At 32.9% G+C, this 15,471-nt stretch overlaps 2 protein-coding genes across 2 annotated transcripts; one reads left to right on the top strand and one right to left on the bottom strand.

Moving 5' to 3' along the window:
- Nucleotides 1-99: 99 nt before the first annotated feature.
- Nucleotides 100-4,137, bottom strand: LOC106295231. Its single transcript, XM_013731078.1, has 9 exons — nucleotides 3,730-4,137; nucleotides 3,301-3,344; nucleotides 2,978-3,198; nucleotides 2,536-2,897; nucleotides 2,082-2,454; nucleotides 1,394-1,688; nucleotides 1,064-1,225; nucleotides 464-976; nucleotides 100-401 (listed from the first exon to the last, which is right to left on the bottom strand). Exons 1-9 carry the CDS (start codon nucleotides 3,893-3,895, stop codon nucleotides 108-110), a joined length of 2,430 nt encoding a protein of 809 aa, XP_013586532.1. The 5' UTR covers nucleotides 3,896-4,137; the 3' UTR covers nucleotides 100-107.
- A 995-nt stretch (nucleotides 4,138-5,132) lies between these two features.
- On the top strand, nucleotides 5,133-6,649 carry LOC106294308 (transmembrane emp24 domain-containing protein p24beta2). The gene is made up of 5 exons (XM_013729864.1): nucleotides 5,133-5,308; nucleotides 5,449-5,646; nucleotides 5,899-6,085; nucleotides 6,165-6,272; nucleotides 6,366-6,649. Exons 2-5 carry the CDS (start codon nucleotides 5,449-5,451, stop codon nucleotides 6,497-6,499), a joined length of 627 nt encoding a protein of 208 aa, XP_013585318.1. The 5' UTR covers nucleotides 5,133-5,308; the 3' UTR covers nucleotides 6,500-6,649.
- Nucleotides 6,650-15,471: the final 8,822 nt, after the last annotated feature.

Raw genomic sequence — 15,471 nt, 5'->3', positions numbered from 1 at the left:
TCAGTAATTTGTTAGATGGCATACACACACACACGCACGCAAGTCAATGCACCATATCTTCCTGATACTCTGCTTGAATCCCCCAAAATCTTCTTTTCCTTTCTCTTTCAGTAATTACTTGGCCAATTCATCGGTGTTTGCTGAGGCTGTTGGAAAACGTTAGGAGGCCCAGGTGCAACCATTTCGGCTCCAGCAACACCCTGAGACTGTTGTAAGAGCGGATGGTGAACTCCTCCAGCTGCTGTCACTGCTTGTCCCGGATGATACATACCTGGGAATGTCACGTGACCGGATTGTGCTGGAGCGTAAGTCACGTGCTGTTGCCCATGGTGCTGTAAACCGTAGAACGAGCTCGGCACATCTCGTCCTGGTCCAGCAATCCATACAGGTAATGCTTCACTCTGCAGATAAGAAACTTTAAGTAATCTTTCAACTGAGTTGGGTTCAAAGAGGCAATAGATACCTGTTGTCCTGTTGTGCTGTAGCCGTTGTTTCCCTTCAACTGCAACGTGCTGAGATCCTCATTGGAAGTTGAGTTCCCAGCTGAAGCACCAGAATTGGGATTATATCCTGCTGGGAAGGAACCATGTGATGTTGGTCCGTAACCACCAGGCATACCAACATGAGTCAAGTTTCCTGTATTACTCCCAGGCTTGTGATGAGGGAGTGTGTATTTGCCTCCTGTTGCAGCTCCAGAGGGTGGAGGAGGAGCAGGATACACACTGCTTGCCTGAGGTTGCTGAGCAAATGCACCGTTGCTTAAGAACTGTTGCATTGCCGGGTGAGGTAGATAGAATGGGGAGAAGTAGTGTCCATATGGCATGTAGTTCGGTGGATAATGTGACATGTGTAACCCTGGGGGCCGTAAGAAAGGAACAGGCTGCTGCGTGACAGGTATAGAGCTCTGCATCAGCCCAGCAGGCTGTGTTGCCAGTGGAGTTGGACTAGCTGTCGACAGAACTAAGTTGTTTCCACTCTACAAATCAATATGTTCAAGCATTTCAGATACAGAAGTGGAATGGATTATAGAACAAATTAGACTAACCCAAAAAGCTGCACTAACCTCTTGCATGGTTTGAGATGAATGAGGGGGCAATACTGTAACATTTCCATTAAACTTGGACGCAACCCCTGGAGAAACAAAAGGAGAAACACGGCCATCACTGTCAGGGCCTGATCGGTAGAATTGAGCATAGTAACTCGCTGTATCAAATGGTTGCTGGACCTTCGAACAACAAAAGTATATGTCATTCAACTACAGATGATGAGAATGCCTAAAAACTATGTAATGCGCAAAATGTTACTGGTCAATGAAGAGTAAAAGCTAGGCATAATCAATGGTTTAAGGCGATCAAGAATAAAGCAGCCCAACAAGTTAGTTTTGAAGGCATACCACAAAGTTAGGAGTACGAAGGGCATCACGTGCTTGAGGATCAGCATTCTCAAACTGTGGAAGCTGGCTCCCAGGAGCTGGAGGAATAGGCCCGAGAATATTACTTGGAATGTGGTCAAAAGGGCTGTGATTGCTTTCGGACTCCAACGTATTCTCTTGCTTGGAGACATCATACACTGGAGCTGCGTTTGCTGCGGTGATACCTTCACCAGCCATATCATTTGGAACTTGTGAAGGCGACTCGGAGTAAACATTGTTCTCCTCGTCCTTTTCAGTCGAATGGACATTTGGGTGGCTGAATTCATTAAAAAGAAGAACTCTTTAGGCACTGGTAAACTTTGACACATTAAGGTTCTAGAAGACAAAATTTAATACCTAGAAATGACAAACAGTCATAATACAGAAAAGTTGTTACTTCCTATTTCGAACTTAAGGGCTAAGGAGGACAAAGAGTTGTTTCTAGAAACAAAACCCACTTAGTCACTGATACTAATAGATCAACTGGGCAGCCTACAGCATGTCAAAAATATATATGCTATGTTACACCTAGTACAATCTTAAGTACACTGTAACTTTCGAGTTTTGACTATGCTACTAAGCAAAACCAGCGAACTACAACTTCTATATTGAGAATATTTAGCCGCTCTGCAACAACAATAATTAACAAAAGCAGAGAGAGATAGATTACCTAAGTTCGTCTTCTTCAAAACTATCTTCAACCTCCTGTGAATTCTGAGAGAGAGGTGCAGATCTCTTTTCATTCTCTGGAAAAGCTACTGAACTTGATGCTATAGAAAAGCCAGCATCAAAGCTTCCAAAGCTGAACTTGGTTCGCTCAGCATCTGGAACAAGGATATGGTTTGGGATAATAACATGCTGACGTTGGACCTGCAAGTCCTCAAGCTGCCTCTGCAACTTAGATGTGCCCTCTGCAGAAGGGACAACATCTTCAACAGATTTTTCACTGGCTTCAGTAGGAACCGCAAGAGCTTCAGCTGTAGCTGATGCACCAGAACCCTGAGTAGTTGTATGGTTCACTGGCTTCGGCTTCCATTCCTTACCTTAAAAAAACAAGCATCCATGGTGATGTCAGAAAATTACAAAAGCAAATTTTTTACAAGACAAAAAAGTATTTCCTTTACCTCTTTGAGGACCAACGGTCTGATGTGAACGATTACTGTAGTTAGAAGAAGGCCGGCTACTCGTGCTGTTGCTATGAGATGAAGCAGGCCTCGGAACATAAGCATCATTCACTAAAGTGTTCCCCGTCCCACGAGATCTGTTTTGTAACTTTCTTTCTCCAAGGTGTTGCTCGCTCACTGGTTTGGAATTTGAAGAAATGAATCGAACCTCCGAGGATGGTGGACGAGAGAGTGGCAAAGAATCAGCCGACTTCTGCTCTGTATTAACACGATTTTTGCTTGATTCAACAGCAGATGGTGGTGCACCATCAGAGCTTCCTGATGTCAAACAACCAGAACTTTTATCCATCACAGGTGGAAGGCTGTCAACAATCCAAAAAGAAAACGAAGATCATGAGAAAATGATACATAAGAGGGACTTGTAGTATAGGATGACGCTCACCTAAACACCAAGGCATTGTCTTTAGTTTTTATTTGTTTTTGAGAGGTCGAAGTTGATGGATGAGCGACCTGCTTTGGACCGTTTTCTTTTCTGAAAAAAATCTTTGCACCAGCACCATCTGAGTGGTGTTTACCATGTGATGAGTGACGAGAAGATAAATTTATCCGACCACCACCACCACATCTCCACTGTGGCTCAACAGAGTCCTTGCTGCTAAGGTTCTGTTGCATTTTAATAACAATGTCAATCACCATGTCATAATTAATGCAGTGAACACGTGAATTAAAAAACCAAAAGAAGTGCACAAAGAAAAAAACTCATACCTCTTTTCTCTTATCACGTTTCTTCTTAACCTCAAGGAATGGATCTGCAGAGTCATGGACAATTTTTTTTTTAAATTAGTTCAGAACATAGTATAGAATAGTTGCTCAACAAAACCTAAAACTTAAAACCTATCCTAGAAACTGCAGCGTTATAAAACCCTGATGCAATACCACAAGTGCTGCCTTGATTCGTGCATACTCTAAAACCAAATCCTAAACAAGACATTATGAGATAAACAACTTAGAGACAGTTTTTTACTTCCGACATATCAACAGACAACCAAACCGTTGGTATCAAACGCCAGAAAATTCAGACAGAAGATCAGATGCTAAAACCTAAGTTTAAAACCCTCAAAATCGAAAACCTAAAATAAAATCTTGGATCCAGTCAAAGAATCCAAATCAGGGGATCAAACAAGATGATATTACCCTGAAGAAGAAGGCGTTGAGCAGCCTCATCGGGATTCATACTGCATTCAAGGAGCATTGCGTGAATCTCGTCCTCGCTGTAGTTCCCAGCAGTGATCTCCTTGATGGTCTGAATCGTCTTCCTCGTATCCGCATCAATCGAAACCCTAGCACCACTCCCAACCATCCTCTCTCTCTCTTTTTTTTTTTCTTTTTCAAAACGAATGTAGCTTTCTGGTAATTGAATCTCTGGGACCAGACCGAGAGAAGGTCTCAGTAGCCCCCTGTGTATGTATATGTATAATGAATACGCGGGTGATGAATTAGCAGGAGAGGGTGGAGATTTGAAACTAGCTTGTGTTCTGAGGAGGACGAAGAAGGAGAGAAAGGGGAATATTAAAAAAAAAAATAAGGAGTGTGGTTTTTGGAAGCGTAGGGCTCTCCTCTTCTAAATTCATGAATCTCTCTAATCTTTTTTTGATAATTACAATGATGGCTTTAACCCTTTTTTTTTAGCGGTTAAAATATATGGGAAGGCCAAAAAGCCGTGAAAATAACAGTACTACAGTAAAAACATCATAATGTTGCAATAAATTCGACTAATGATTTGTTTACAGAGAGTTTGTAGAATTGGATTTTATATAGAGTTGGTTGTTTATAAAAATGAAATGTTTGTTAAATTTCAAAAGAGTCGGAATGAATTTTACAAATCGAATTTTTCTATGAAAATACTTTGCTATAATTAAATTTGCGCATATCTAAACAATATATGTAGTATTTTCAAAATAAAAATAAAAATTATGAGTTAATTTTTTTTAGAATACAACTATCAATATCACTAATGTTATTAAAATCTTATAGAATTATCAAACTAATAAGTATTAGAAATAGATTTTAATAAAAATGTGATAATTAATGTACCAATATAAACTAAAAATGTTAACAATCGTAAAAAAAAAAAAACTAACAATGGATTTAAGTGTTCTAACAATCATTCTTCGATACAAAACATTCTACTATCGAATATTCCCTTGATTTCTAATAATAATCCTGTACGGCTTTACATTGTAAAATTTATTAACCGTATCTAACCATAATTCCACAAATCATAAATACATACTACTATATACTTTCTCATTTGTCTGAAATATAATTTCCTTTTTCGTCAAAAAAAAAACAATCATTCTTTAACAAAAAAAAAAAAGTGTTTTAACAATCATTACTTCACATGTTATAAAAAATTAATGTCATTGGGTTAAACGTTTTGATTTTCTTTTTCCATAATAATTTATGAAGTTATATGGTATCTAGTGATGTGGCAATATACCGCCAATGAACTCAGGCCACGTAAAGCCGCTGACCAAATAGCTAAACGAAGAATAGAGCGACGTCGTTTATAGTTAATGCTGTTTTGTACGGGTCACGAAACTGCCTGCCCCACAGTCAAAACAGGCTTCATCGTGTCCGATTCTGAAAGAAATAACTCGCTCCTTTCTCTCCCACACCGTCTTCTTCTCCGATCAATCTCTCATCGACCAGATCGTATATCTATCCATCACTCCTCTTCGTTTCATCCCCCTCGATTCTCTCATTTTGCAAGGTTAGTCTCTCGATCTGAACTCCATCACCTCGTAATAATCGAAATCGGAATCAATTCAATTGGATTTGGAGAAATCTCTAATCATGGATTATTATTCATAACGATTGAATTACGTTTTCTTAATATTTTATCTGTTTTAGATGAGCATGAAGGCCACGATCCTAATACTAGGCCTCGTATGGAGCTTCCAGGCAGCGTTGGGGATTAGATTCGTGATAGACAGAGAAGAATGTTTCTCCCACAAGGCTGAGTATGAAGGCGATACCCTTCATGTCTCTTTCGTCGTCATCAAATCTGATTCTCAATGGCATTTTAACGAGGATGGTGTAGATCTTGTGGTATGACTTAGCCCCTTTAACTCGATAGACTTGTTAATCGTAGACGATCTCCATTGTTGAATAAAGTATTAGTTATTGGTTGATAATCTCTAATCCTCTTTATAGAAAATGATTTCTCTTTAAAGCTGTACCTTGTGGCATTGGTGTTAATTTGGTTGTGACTATAGTTACAGATCTCTTGTGTACGTTTTTGAGTAACCAATAACAAACGCATTACACAATTTTTTTTTTTTTTTTTGGATAATATGACAGATACACGGCCCAGCAGGGGAACAGATTCATGACTTCAGGGAGCAGATAAGTGCCAAGCACGACTTTGTTGTCCAAAAGAAAGGGGTTTACCGTTTTTGTTTCACAAACAAGTCTCCGTATCATGAAACCATTGACTTCGATGTGCAGCTTGGTCACTTTGCGTACTACGACCAGCACGCAAAGGACGGTGAGTATTGTCTGATTTGTTTTTGTATCGTTTGGGGGTAATGAGTTATTAAGCTGAAAATATGATTTTTGTTATGCAGAGCATTTCACTCCATTGATGGAGCAAATATCGAAGTTAGAGGAGGCTCTTTACAATATCCAGTTCGAACAACATTGGTTAGAGGCTCAGACTGATCGTCAAGCTATTGGTAACAAATTTTTTCCTTAACAAAACTGTTTTTTTTTTTCTTAGCTTCTGCAAGTAAAATTTTTGCTATGTTTTTTTTTTCTTTTCCTGGCAGTGAACGAGAACATGAGCAAGAGAGCAGTACACAAAGCTTTGTTCGAGTCGTTTGCGTTGATCGGGGCAAGTGTCCTCCAAGTTTATCTTCTGCGTCGCTTGTTTGAACGCAAACTCGGCATGTCTCGTGTCTAAAATAATATTTTGCCTCCTAAGTTACCATATAATATTTACTTAGCTCTTTTTTACAGACACAACTGTAGTTCTCATTGGATGATTTGCGTTTTCTCATCTTCAAGAATATTATCCACTTCGTGGTTATCACTTAATCAGTATCTTTTTACATTATTAACATATACAGCTTTTCTATAACGTATTAGGATGTTCGTTTGAATCGAGTAATCAAATGTCTTCCTCAGTGAATTATTTTTCTCTTGATGATGGAGACACATGGCCCGTTAAGATTCATGTGGTTTAAACAATTACGGACTGGATGATAACCGGCGAGGATGCGCCGGCTCAGATTTTATAATAATCTTTGTTTATTAAATGTTTTTAACATTTTGCAACACTATAATTTCATCAACTATAAAATGACGAATATAAATGTTGATGTCTTAAATATATTATCGTTGTTGAAAAGTTAATTTTTTATATCTCATTTTAATTATTTTTAAAACTCCATATGCATAAAAAAATATTAAATTTTGCGGCTCACACAAATCACCAAAACCAAATATGCAACATCGATTGTATAACGACGAGAAGGGATTAGGTTTTCTGCTCTTGATTTGTTTACTATTGACTCTCCATAAGTGAATTCATTTTCTACTTCTATAAAATTGTGTTTTCATTCTCGTCTTTGTTTTTTTGATATGAGTTAAGTTTTTTTTTTAACTTCTTCTATGAATTCAGTGAATTAAATAAGTGTCAATTTAAAAGAAAATGGACATCTGTAAAAATTAGTTTCACTCCAGATACATATTTAAAAATAAAAATTTTGGAAAAAATCACCGGCAAACTATATTAACAGATTAGTGTTCAAATCTAATATATCAAGCTATTATAGAAAATATAAGTCCAGATTCGAAATATAAATGTATGTCTAGTATATATTCTCCAGCTCGGTCTAAAAATCATCTAATTCTAGAACAACAAAACAAATTACTTATTTCACCAGTTCGGATAATATTTGAATCTAAACGAGTAATATTCGAACTCGAATGAATATCCGAAGATAACCAAACATAATTATACTTAACCCTATATTTCTAGTTTAATTCTCTCATTTTATTCAAAATATATATATTAATGATGTTTATTGCTCAAAATTAGATAATATACATATAATTATGGACAAAATTATTTGCTACTCACTTAAATATATATATATCAAGTTCTTGTTTCTTGCATTAACAAAAGTTGCATCTAAAATTTCAAAACAACAACTAAATTAATGTCTTTTAATTTTTAAAGTTGTATCTCCAAATCTATTAATAGATTATTTTTTTTAAAAAAAATAGAAAACCAGTCAAAAATATAATTTAAATAAAAAAACTTAAAAATGAATCATTTATTTTTTTTCTTCAAAATTTAAATATCCAACCCGGCCCAAAATATCCAAACCCGAACATAAAATACCTGAAACCGGCTCGAAGTGTGGAAATATCCGAACGGGTTTTATACATTTATACTAAAATACCCGATACGAATCCGGACGTGTATCCGAACGCCCATCCCTACGATATATGATCATAATTTGTATCTTGCTTGAACAAAAAAAAAGTTAAACCATTGATCACAAAATTTTCAATGTGAGACTTTTACCATTTTTCGTAATTTATAGACTTTTTTAAAAATTCAGAATATAACATATAAGAAAAAAAATAAATTCAGAATATAACATATAAGAAAAAAAATAAAATTTTTATTATATGCTTAATGTGAATATTTAATTTTTTTTAATAGTGTAAAATTAAATATAAAAGAGAGAGGTTAGAAAAATTGTTATCAAATATGTATTTATAATCATTAATTGTCATATAGTATATGTTTACCATATTAGGTAATTCCGAAGCTTTTACTTAAGAAAAGATAAAATATTTTTTTGTATACTAGTAATGAATTTGACAGTTAGTTTAAGAAGAAGCACAATATATATTTATATGGACCAACTTATTTTTCTAACAATTATAAGAATCTTTCTCGTGATGATACGTCATTATGAAAATATGCTGTAATGCTCCAGGATTGATATATAGGGGATTGATATTAAATAGCCAAAACAGATTTTTTAAAGTTAACTAGAGCTTAACTCGCGCACCTACACGGGTATTCGATTTTGCTTTGGAATTTCTTTTTATCTTATATAAATTGTAATATACATTTTTAAATTATATATATTAAATAATTATTTAATATATTTTTAAGCACAATCATTTTATAATTTATAATAAATAATTTTATTTTTTTATTTTTATCAGTCAACTGTTACAACAATATTTTTAAAATATAACCCGTGTGTTCGTGCAAATGTATTTTTTATAGATCAAAATTTTAATGTAAAAGAAAATGTTTATCTGTTTTATATTTGATTTATTTGATTAAATAATTCAATATATTATTTACAATTTTGTGGTTTATATTATGTATTTTTATAACACTTTTATATTTTTTAGACAAAGCTAATATACCAAAATAACCACTCCGTAATAAAGTATTGTTACATTTTTGACATTGATTAAGTATAATTTATTTTTAGCTAGATTATAGAAAATATATTTTAAATAAGTAAACATAATTTTTTATACTTCATTTTAGGAAAATGCATTAATTAAACTATAAAAGACAAGAATACTAAAAGATAGATAAATTTATTACTTCAATAGCATATGATTGTAAATAATTAAAAAAAATAATGGTTAATTTATATTTGTATTTCTATTTTAATAAAATAGATTACTATTTTTCAAAAAATAATAATAATTGAACTGTTATTGTGTATGGTTCTGCTAATTACTAAAATGTGATATTACATTGTGATTAAAAATTGAGGGATTTACTAAATATGACTCAAAACTTGACTTTGATTGCAAAAGTATACCCAAACTTGAATCAAATGCAAAACTAACCTAGATGCCTTGTGAAATCACAGCCAGCCCATTGTGACAAAACAAAAAAAACATAAGTAATTTTTACGAATATAACCCCAGTAAGTCGTCTGAGTCGTTTGAGATGCTGGAAGTCGTTTAGACATGTAGTTGATCTTAAAAATAATTTATACATTTTTAAAAAATATTTTGACAATTGAAAAATTAAAATCATGTAACTATAAACAGTTTTAAATAATGTAAATTAAGATATAATAAAATTGAATAGTTTTCAGCACAGATGAGTGAAACTAGTTAATCATGATATTTTTTTGTTTTATGGTTTGACAACATATGTTGTAATATTGAATGTATTCTTAGGGTTAAAGTTTGGAAAGCTTGAATGTTTTTTTGAAAAATTAAATTTTTACCTATAAGTGTTTATTTTTGTGTATAGCAAACACTTTTAAAGTTTAATTTGATTTTATGAAGTGTTTAGTTAGTTAATTAAGTTTAGGGCTTATGTTTAGGGTCTAAACGACTAACTTGTAGTCGCCTGGTGAATAATTTAAACCAGATGACTTACATGTAAGTCGTCGAAATATTCCTGCCTAAAACTTTTAAAAAAAAATATTTTCCCGATTAAATAATTTAAACCAAGGAAGTCTTCTATTTTAGTTTCCCGCTAAAAATATTAAAATCTTATGGGTGACTTACAAGCAGTGTTTTGAAACCCGACTCGGACCCGCGGTTGAACCGGTAAACCCGACAACCCAGAAAAATCCAGTTTGTGTTTTGTGAAATACCCAATATTTAGAAACCCACAAGAACCCACAAAACCCTAGTAGAACTCGGAACCCGATACCGGTTGAAACACTGGTTGAACCAATAAATAACTTTTACTTCCTTTTTTAATTTTTAATTATATTTTTAGATTATGTTTTATATTTTAAATTTCTAATTAAGAAGTTATATACTAACAAAAAAAAGTTAGGTATTTCTTTTCAGTTTTATATTTGTGATTTTTAGATTTTAATGAAAATTTTACTATGCCACTTGTAGAAAATAGAGTGAACGATAGTATCGAGAACCAAAACTAGTTGATGTGATTTGGTGTTAGTTTATTTCCGTTATTGATAATTTATTATAATGATTTTTTACTTTTGGTTTATTTTGTATTTGAAATTTAATTTATTATTCACATTAAACATTTAAATATTTATAAATTTTATGTTTTGATATTTTTTAGATGTCATAACTCTTACCTTGTTAGACAAAATTATAAATAGTCTAAACTATTTTTTGATATTTTGTATATCAAATGAAAATAAAAATATAGAAATTAAAGTTAAGTATTTTCTAAATGCTATTAAACATAAAAATATACCCACCGAGACTATTATTTTATGTTTATAAAAATATTTAGAAAATATTAAACTTTAATTTCTATATTTTTATTTACATAGCTGATATATTATTATATAATAAAATTAATTCATTTATTAACCCGCGGTTCGCCTGCAGTCGATCCAGTGATCCAGCGATCCGGTAAGTCGTCCGGTTCAGTGTCCGGGTCGGGTTTAAAAACATTGCTTACAAGTAAGTCGTCTAGAAAGTCGTCTGAATCAAAAATATTTAACTTAATTAGATTTTTTGTCTCCCTATATACAGAAAAATTTACAGATTCTCTCTCCATCTCTCAAATGACTGCAACAAAAATTTAATGTTCATCATTATAAAACTCTTCAACCTCTCTCTAATCTCTTTGAACTTATAAACACTAAGCTTTATATCAATTTATTGTTTTTGTCTCATGTCTTTCTCATTAATTTATATTGTTTTTGCAGGTTTTTCATCACATGGTTCTCATATTCCACTCATTTAAATGTAGATATATTAATTTTAGATATGTATTTTTGTGTGTTCTATAAAAGTAGATTTATCTAATCTTCCACTCATTTTATCTGTTTTTAAGTCATTTGAACGTTTTTGGATATGCAGATTTTTGACATATAGATTTGGATATGTAGGTTTTTCATATCTGGAAGACGTCTGGGACAACTTACCAGTTAGTCGTCTAAAATATAATACGCTGGACGACTTCCAGGAAGTCTTCAAATCGTCTGGAATTTCTGGAAGTCGTCGGACGGAGTTTTCTCCCATGTCTCTCCCTTTCATAACAGATCTGAGTGTTTTGAAAATTTTTTATGTTTTCTTCATTGGGCAACTTTATGTAGTATAAAGTTCTTACTTTTTTTTCCAAACTAAAACTCTCCAAACCGACTCTAATCTCTTTGACTTGAAAACACCAAACTGTATATGAATTTTTCAGTTTTGTCTCATGTGTTTCTCACTAATCTATCTCTTTTTTGCAGGTTTTTAATGAGATGGTTCTCATCTTCCACTCACTTAAAGGTAGATCTATTAATTTTAGATTTGTATTTTTGTGTATTCTATAAATGTAGATTTATCTAATATTCCACTCATTTTCTCTATTTTAAGCCATTTGAACGTTTTTTTATATACAAATTTTTCAGATTTGGATTTGATATGCAAGTTTTCAGATCTAGGACGACCTATTTGTTAGTCGTCTAAAATATAATGTGCTAGACGACTTCCAGGAAGTCTTCCAGACGGCTTCCAGGAAGTCATCTGGACTTCCTTGAAGTCTTCTGACGAAATCTTCTTCCATATCAAGTGGAGTCCAAGCTTGTATTTGCAGAGGAATGATCTATAATAGTTTTGTTTGTGGTCTAATTTGTGATTTGCATGTCTACTCTTTTAATTGTGAATTTTTTGTAAAATCAATAATAATGTTTCCCAAGATGTAATATATGTGCTAACAATGTGTTTACACATTTACAAATCAATGAAATAATATACTTCAATAGCCTTTTTCTTATCTTTGGATCTCCCATATGCAATAATAAACTTCAATGGCCTTCTTCTCATCTTCATAAACAAGAATGTTGGTAGCTTCATATTGATACAACATTTTAAAAAACATTTTAACCCTTCTTCCAATTCATAACAATAATCATCATTGGTGCCTATAACAATAATACTTAAGAGATGTAAACAAACAATAGTAACTAGTCAAAGCATATCATATTTTTTACAAGTTTGTGTTGAAAAACTTAGTCAAATTTAGCAAAACTAAGGGAGAAAACATATTTTGAAAATATGAATTTTACATATCTTGAAATTACTTATCACTCTTAAATATACAAGCTATTCAAAAACTAGCATAGAAAAATTAAAAACTAGCGTAGAAGACTTCCACGGAAGTCTTCTCGGATCAGTTAGAAACTTTTTTTAACGTGAATGTTGGTAACCTCATAAATATCACCAATTAAATTATAAATTTCATTCATTAGCCCTAGTATTGATTAATATACATGAATTAACAAAAAAATATTAAAAAGTCTCTACAAGTTTAGAGAAAATGAAAGTTTATTAAACATTGACTCATACGACTTCCACGGATAGGTTAGTTTTGCAATTGATTTTTAACCTAGACGACTTACAGGTTAGTCTTCCACCTTTGTTTGATAAAAAAAAATCAAGGAAAACGGGTTAGTTTTGCATTTGACCAGAATGTGTCAGAACTGTGACTTTTCCTGGACGACTTACAAGTTACTCGTCGAGTAAAAAATTAAACTAATATTTTTTTTCTCTAGATGACTTACACGTTAATCGTCTCGAGTTTTTTTCCTAGACGACTAACCTATAAGTCGTCCAAGATAAGCAAGGTTTGACCATAATCTCAGAATATAATCCTGGACGACTTACTTAGTCGTCGAGTAAAAAATTATACTAATATTTTTTTCTCTAGATGACTTACACGTTAATCGTCTCGAGTTTTTTTCCTAGACGACTAACCTATAAGTCGTCCAAGATAAGCAAAGTTTGACCAGAATCTCAGAATAAAATCCTGGACGACTTACATGTAAGTCGTCGGATGGTCGACTTCCGTGTAAGTCGTCTTGAAAAAAAAAACTTTTTTTGTTTAATATTTCAATTGCAAAACTAACCTGAGACGACTTACATGTAAGTCATCTAGAAAAAAATATTATTTTTTTAATTTTCCACCGGACGACTAACTTGTAAGTCGTCCAGGAAAAGTCAAATTTCTGACACATTCCGGTCAAATGCAAAACTAACATGTTTTCCCTAGACGACTTACATGTAAGTTGTCTCGATTTTTTTTATCAAACAAATGTGGACGACTTCCATGTAAATTGTCTAGAAAAATAAATTTAAAAGTCAATTGCAAAACTAACCTTTGCATTGACCAGAAGACTTCTATGTAAGTCGTCTACAGCCAGACGACTTACCCGGAAGTCGTCTGGACGAAATGATCTAGAAAAAACTAATTTCATAGTTTCAACCAGCGAGATAACTTGTTTAGCACATAAAAGCCTTCTCCAAGCACCCAAAATCTCAAACAAAAGTGACCCAACAAGAATCGTAAGCTTAGTGGCTCTATGGACCATAACATTTTTAGAATCAAAATCTCTGGTTTTTTTTGATAAATATGGAGAGAAAGTAAAGAGACGTTATTTTTAATTCATAAGAATTGAGAAAGAAAGAGTGTAAATCGATTTTTAGGTGCATTAAGAGCTTCAAATTGGTTGTTCATGGTGGTTGGTGTATTGATGATAATGGCAATATTGTGAATACTTGAAGAAGATGAGGGCGGTAGAGTAAAATATGCATTTTCGAAAGAAATGAAAAAAAATGATGGTATTTTCGTGAATAATCTGAACTTTGAGGGTGAAAGAATCAAGTCAAAGTTCAAAAAAAAAACATGGGTTAGTTTTGTTTTTGACTTCAAGTTTTGAGTCATATTTGCAAAAAAAAACCTTAAAATTTGCACCAATCATTCTTTTATATTTTTAGAAGATAGTAAATTTAATTGAATGTTTATTTCGTACCGGATGCGGATTATCACCTAGTTGTTATTATAACGGAAGCAAAAAATAAACGGGTAAGATGAATAAACAAAATTAAACGACAACAATATTTAATTTGGTTTACCAATCGATTATATATCTATGGAAAATAAGAAATTTTGTTAATGAGGTTAAAGGTAATTCTTGAATACAATAAGTTGCACAAACACTACATATATTTGGGATTATCTTGATTTAAAACTCCAAAACTACTAAATTGCAGGTTTAGATTTAATAATGGTAAGTGAACTGAAAGTCACAGTCTATATAAAATGCATACACTTGCGAGATCATGGCTATCTCTTGTACGGAGTGATTTAAAACATATCAACAATTACCAACTTAAAATTAAGATAACAAAAATATTGGTATGTTTTATTTTATATTATATTCGAGGCTTGTGAGCCATAGAAAAGACATATGATTACTTTCATCTTGTTATGTGTTTTAAAGAACTACTTTTTATTCCAATGAAAACAACCACCATTCCAACGTTCCCTGTTGCTGTACAGGGTATACTTACAAGGTCCATATGGTCCTATCCTCCACAAATAATGAATCGAGAAACCCATGATGAAATCTCGGGGCTCTTCATATATATCGAACCAACGCCTTCCATTTGGCAAATCAAAGGAACAGTAAAACAATGACCTTCCAAAGAAATTACGCTGAAACTGAAATGACCACGACCCACCGGGTTGCAATCTCTGGTCACGAAGATCAATGTCCTTTGATTTACAATGAAACTGCATTTTACTACCAAGATAGTTGACGATTTCTACTTTTATTTCAGCATGTGATAGATCTGTAGTTACAAAGATAATCAATATGAAAAGTAATAGGTATCGCTTTGGAATATCCATTTTTGTGGTATAAGAGAGTGTTTGAGCTAACATGATGTTGTTTGTAATTGTTGAATGAGTTATAAATACAGATGTACCAATGTATTGTAACGCAGAGTCGAGGATCATTTATACTTAGTTCAATAAATTTATACGAATATTACTTGCTTTTTTTAATTAACGTATTTGGTCAAACTTTTTAGTCCAGAAACGTTAATTAAGAGACATTTAACAAGTAACATTTTAGAATTGACTCATTACTCTGCTGATGACATCTCTAT

The sequence above is a fragment of the Brassica oleracea genome, chromosome C5, assembly GCF_000695525.1.
Source record: "Brassica oleracea var. oleracea cultivar TO1000 chromosome C5, BOL, whole genome shotgun sequence".
Taxonomy (NCBI): domain Eukaryota; kingdom Viridiplantae; phylum Streptophyta; class Magnoliopsida; order Brassicales; family Brassicaceae; genus Brassica; species Brassica oleracea.
Note: the sequence above shows the minus strand (reverse complement) of the source record. Positions and strands in the feature narration are given on the sequence as shown.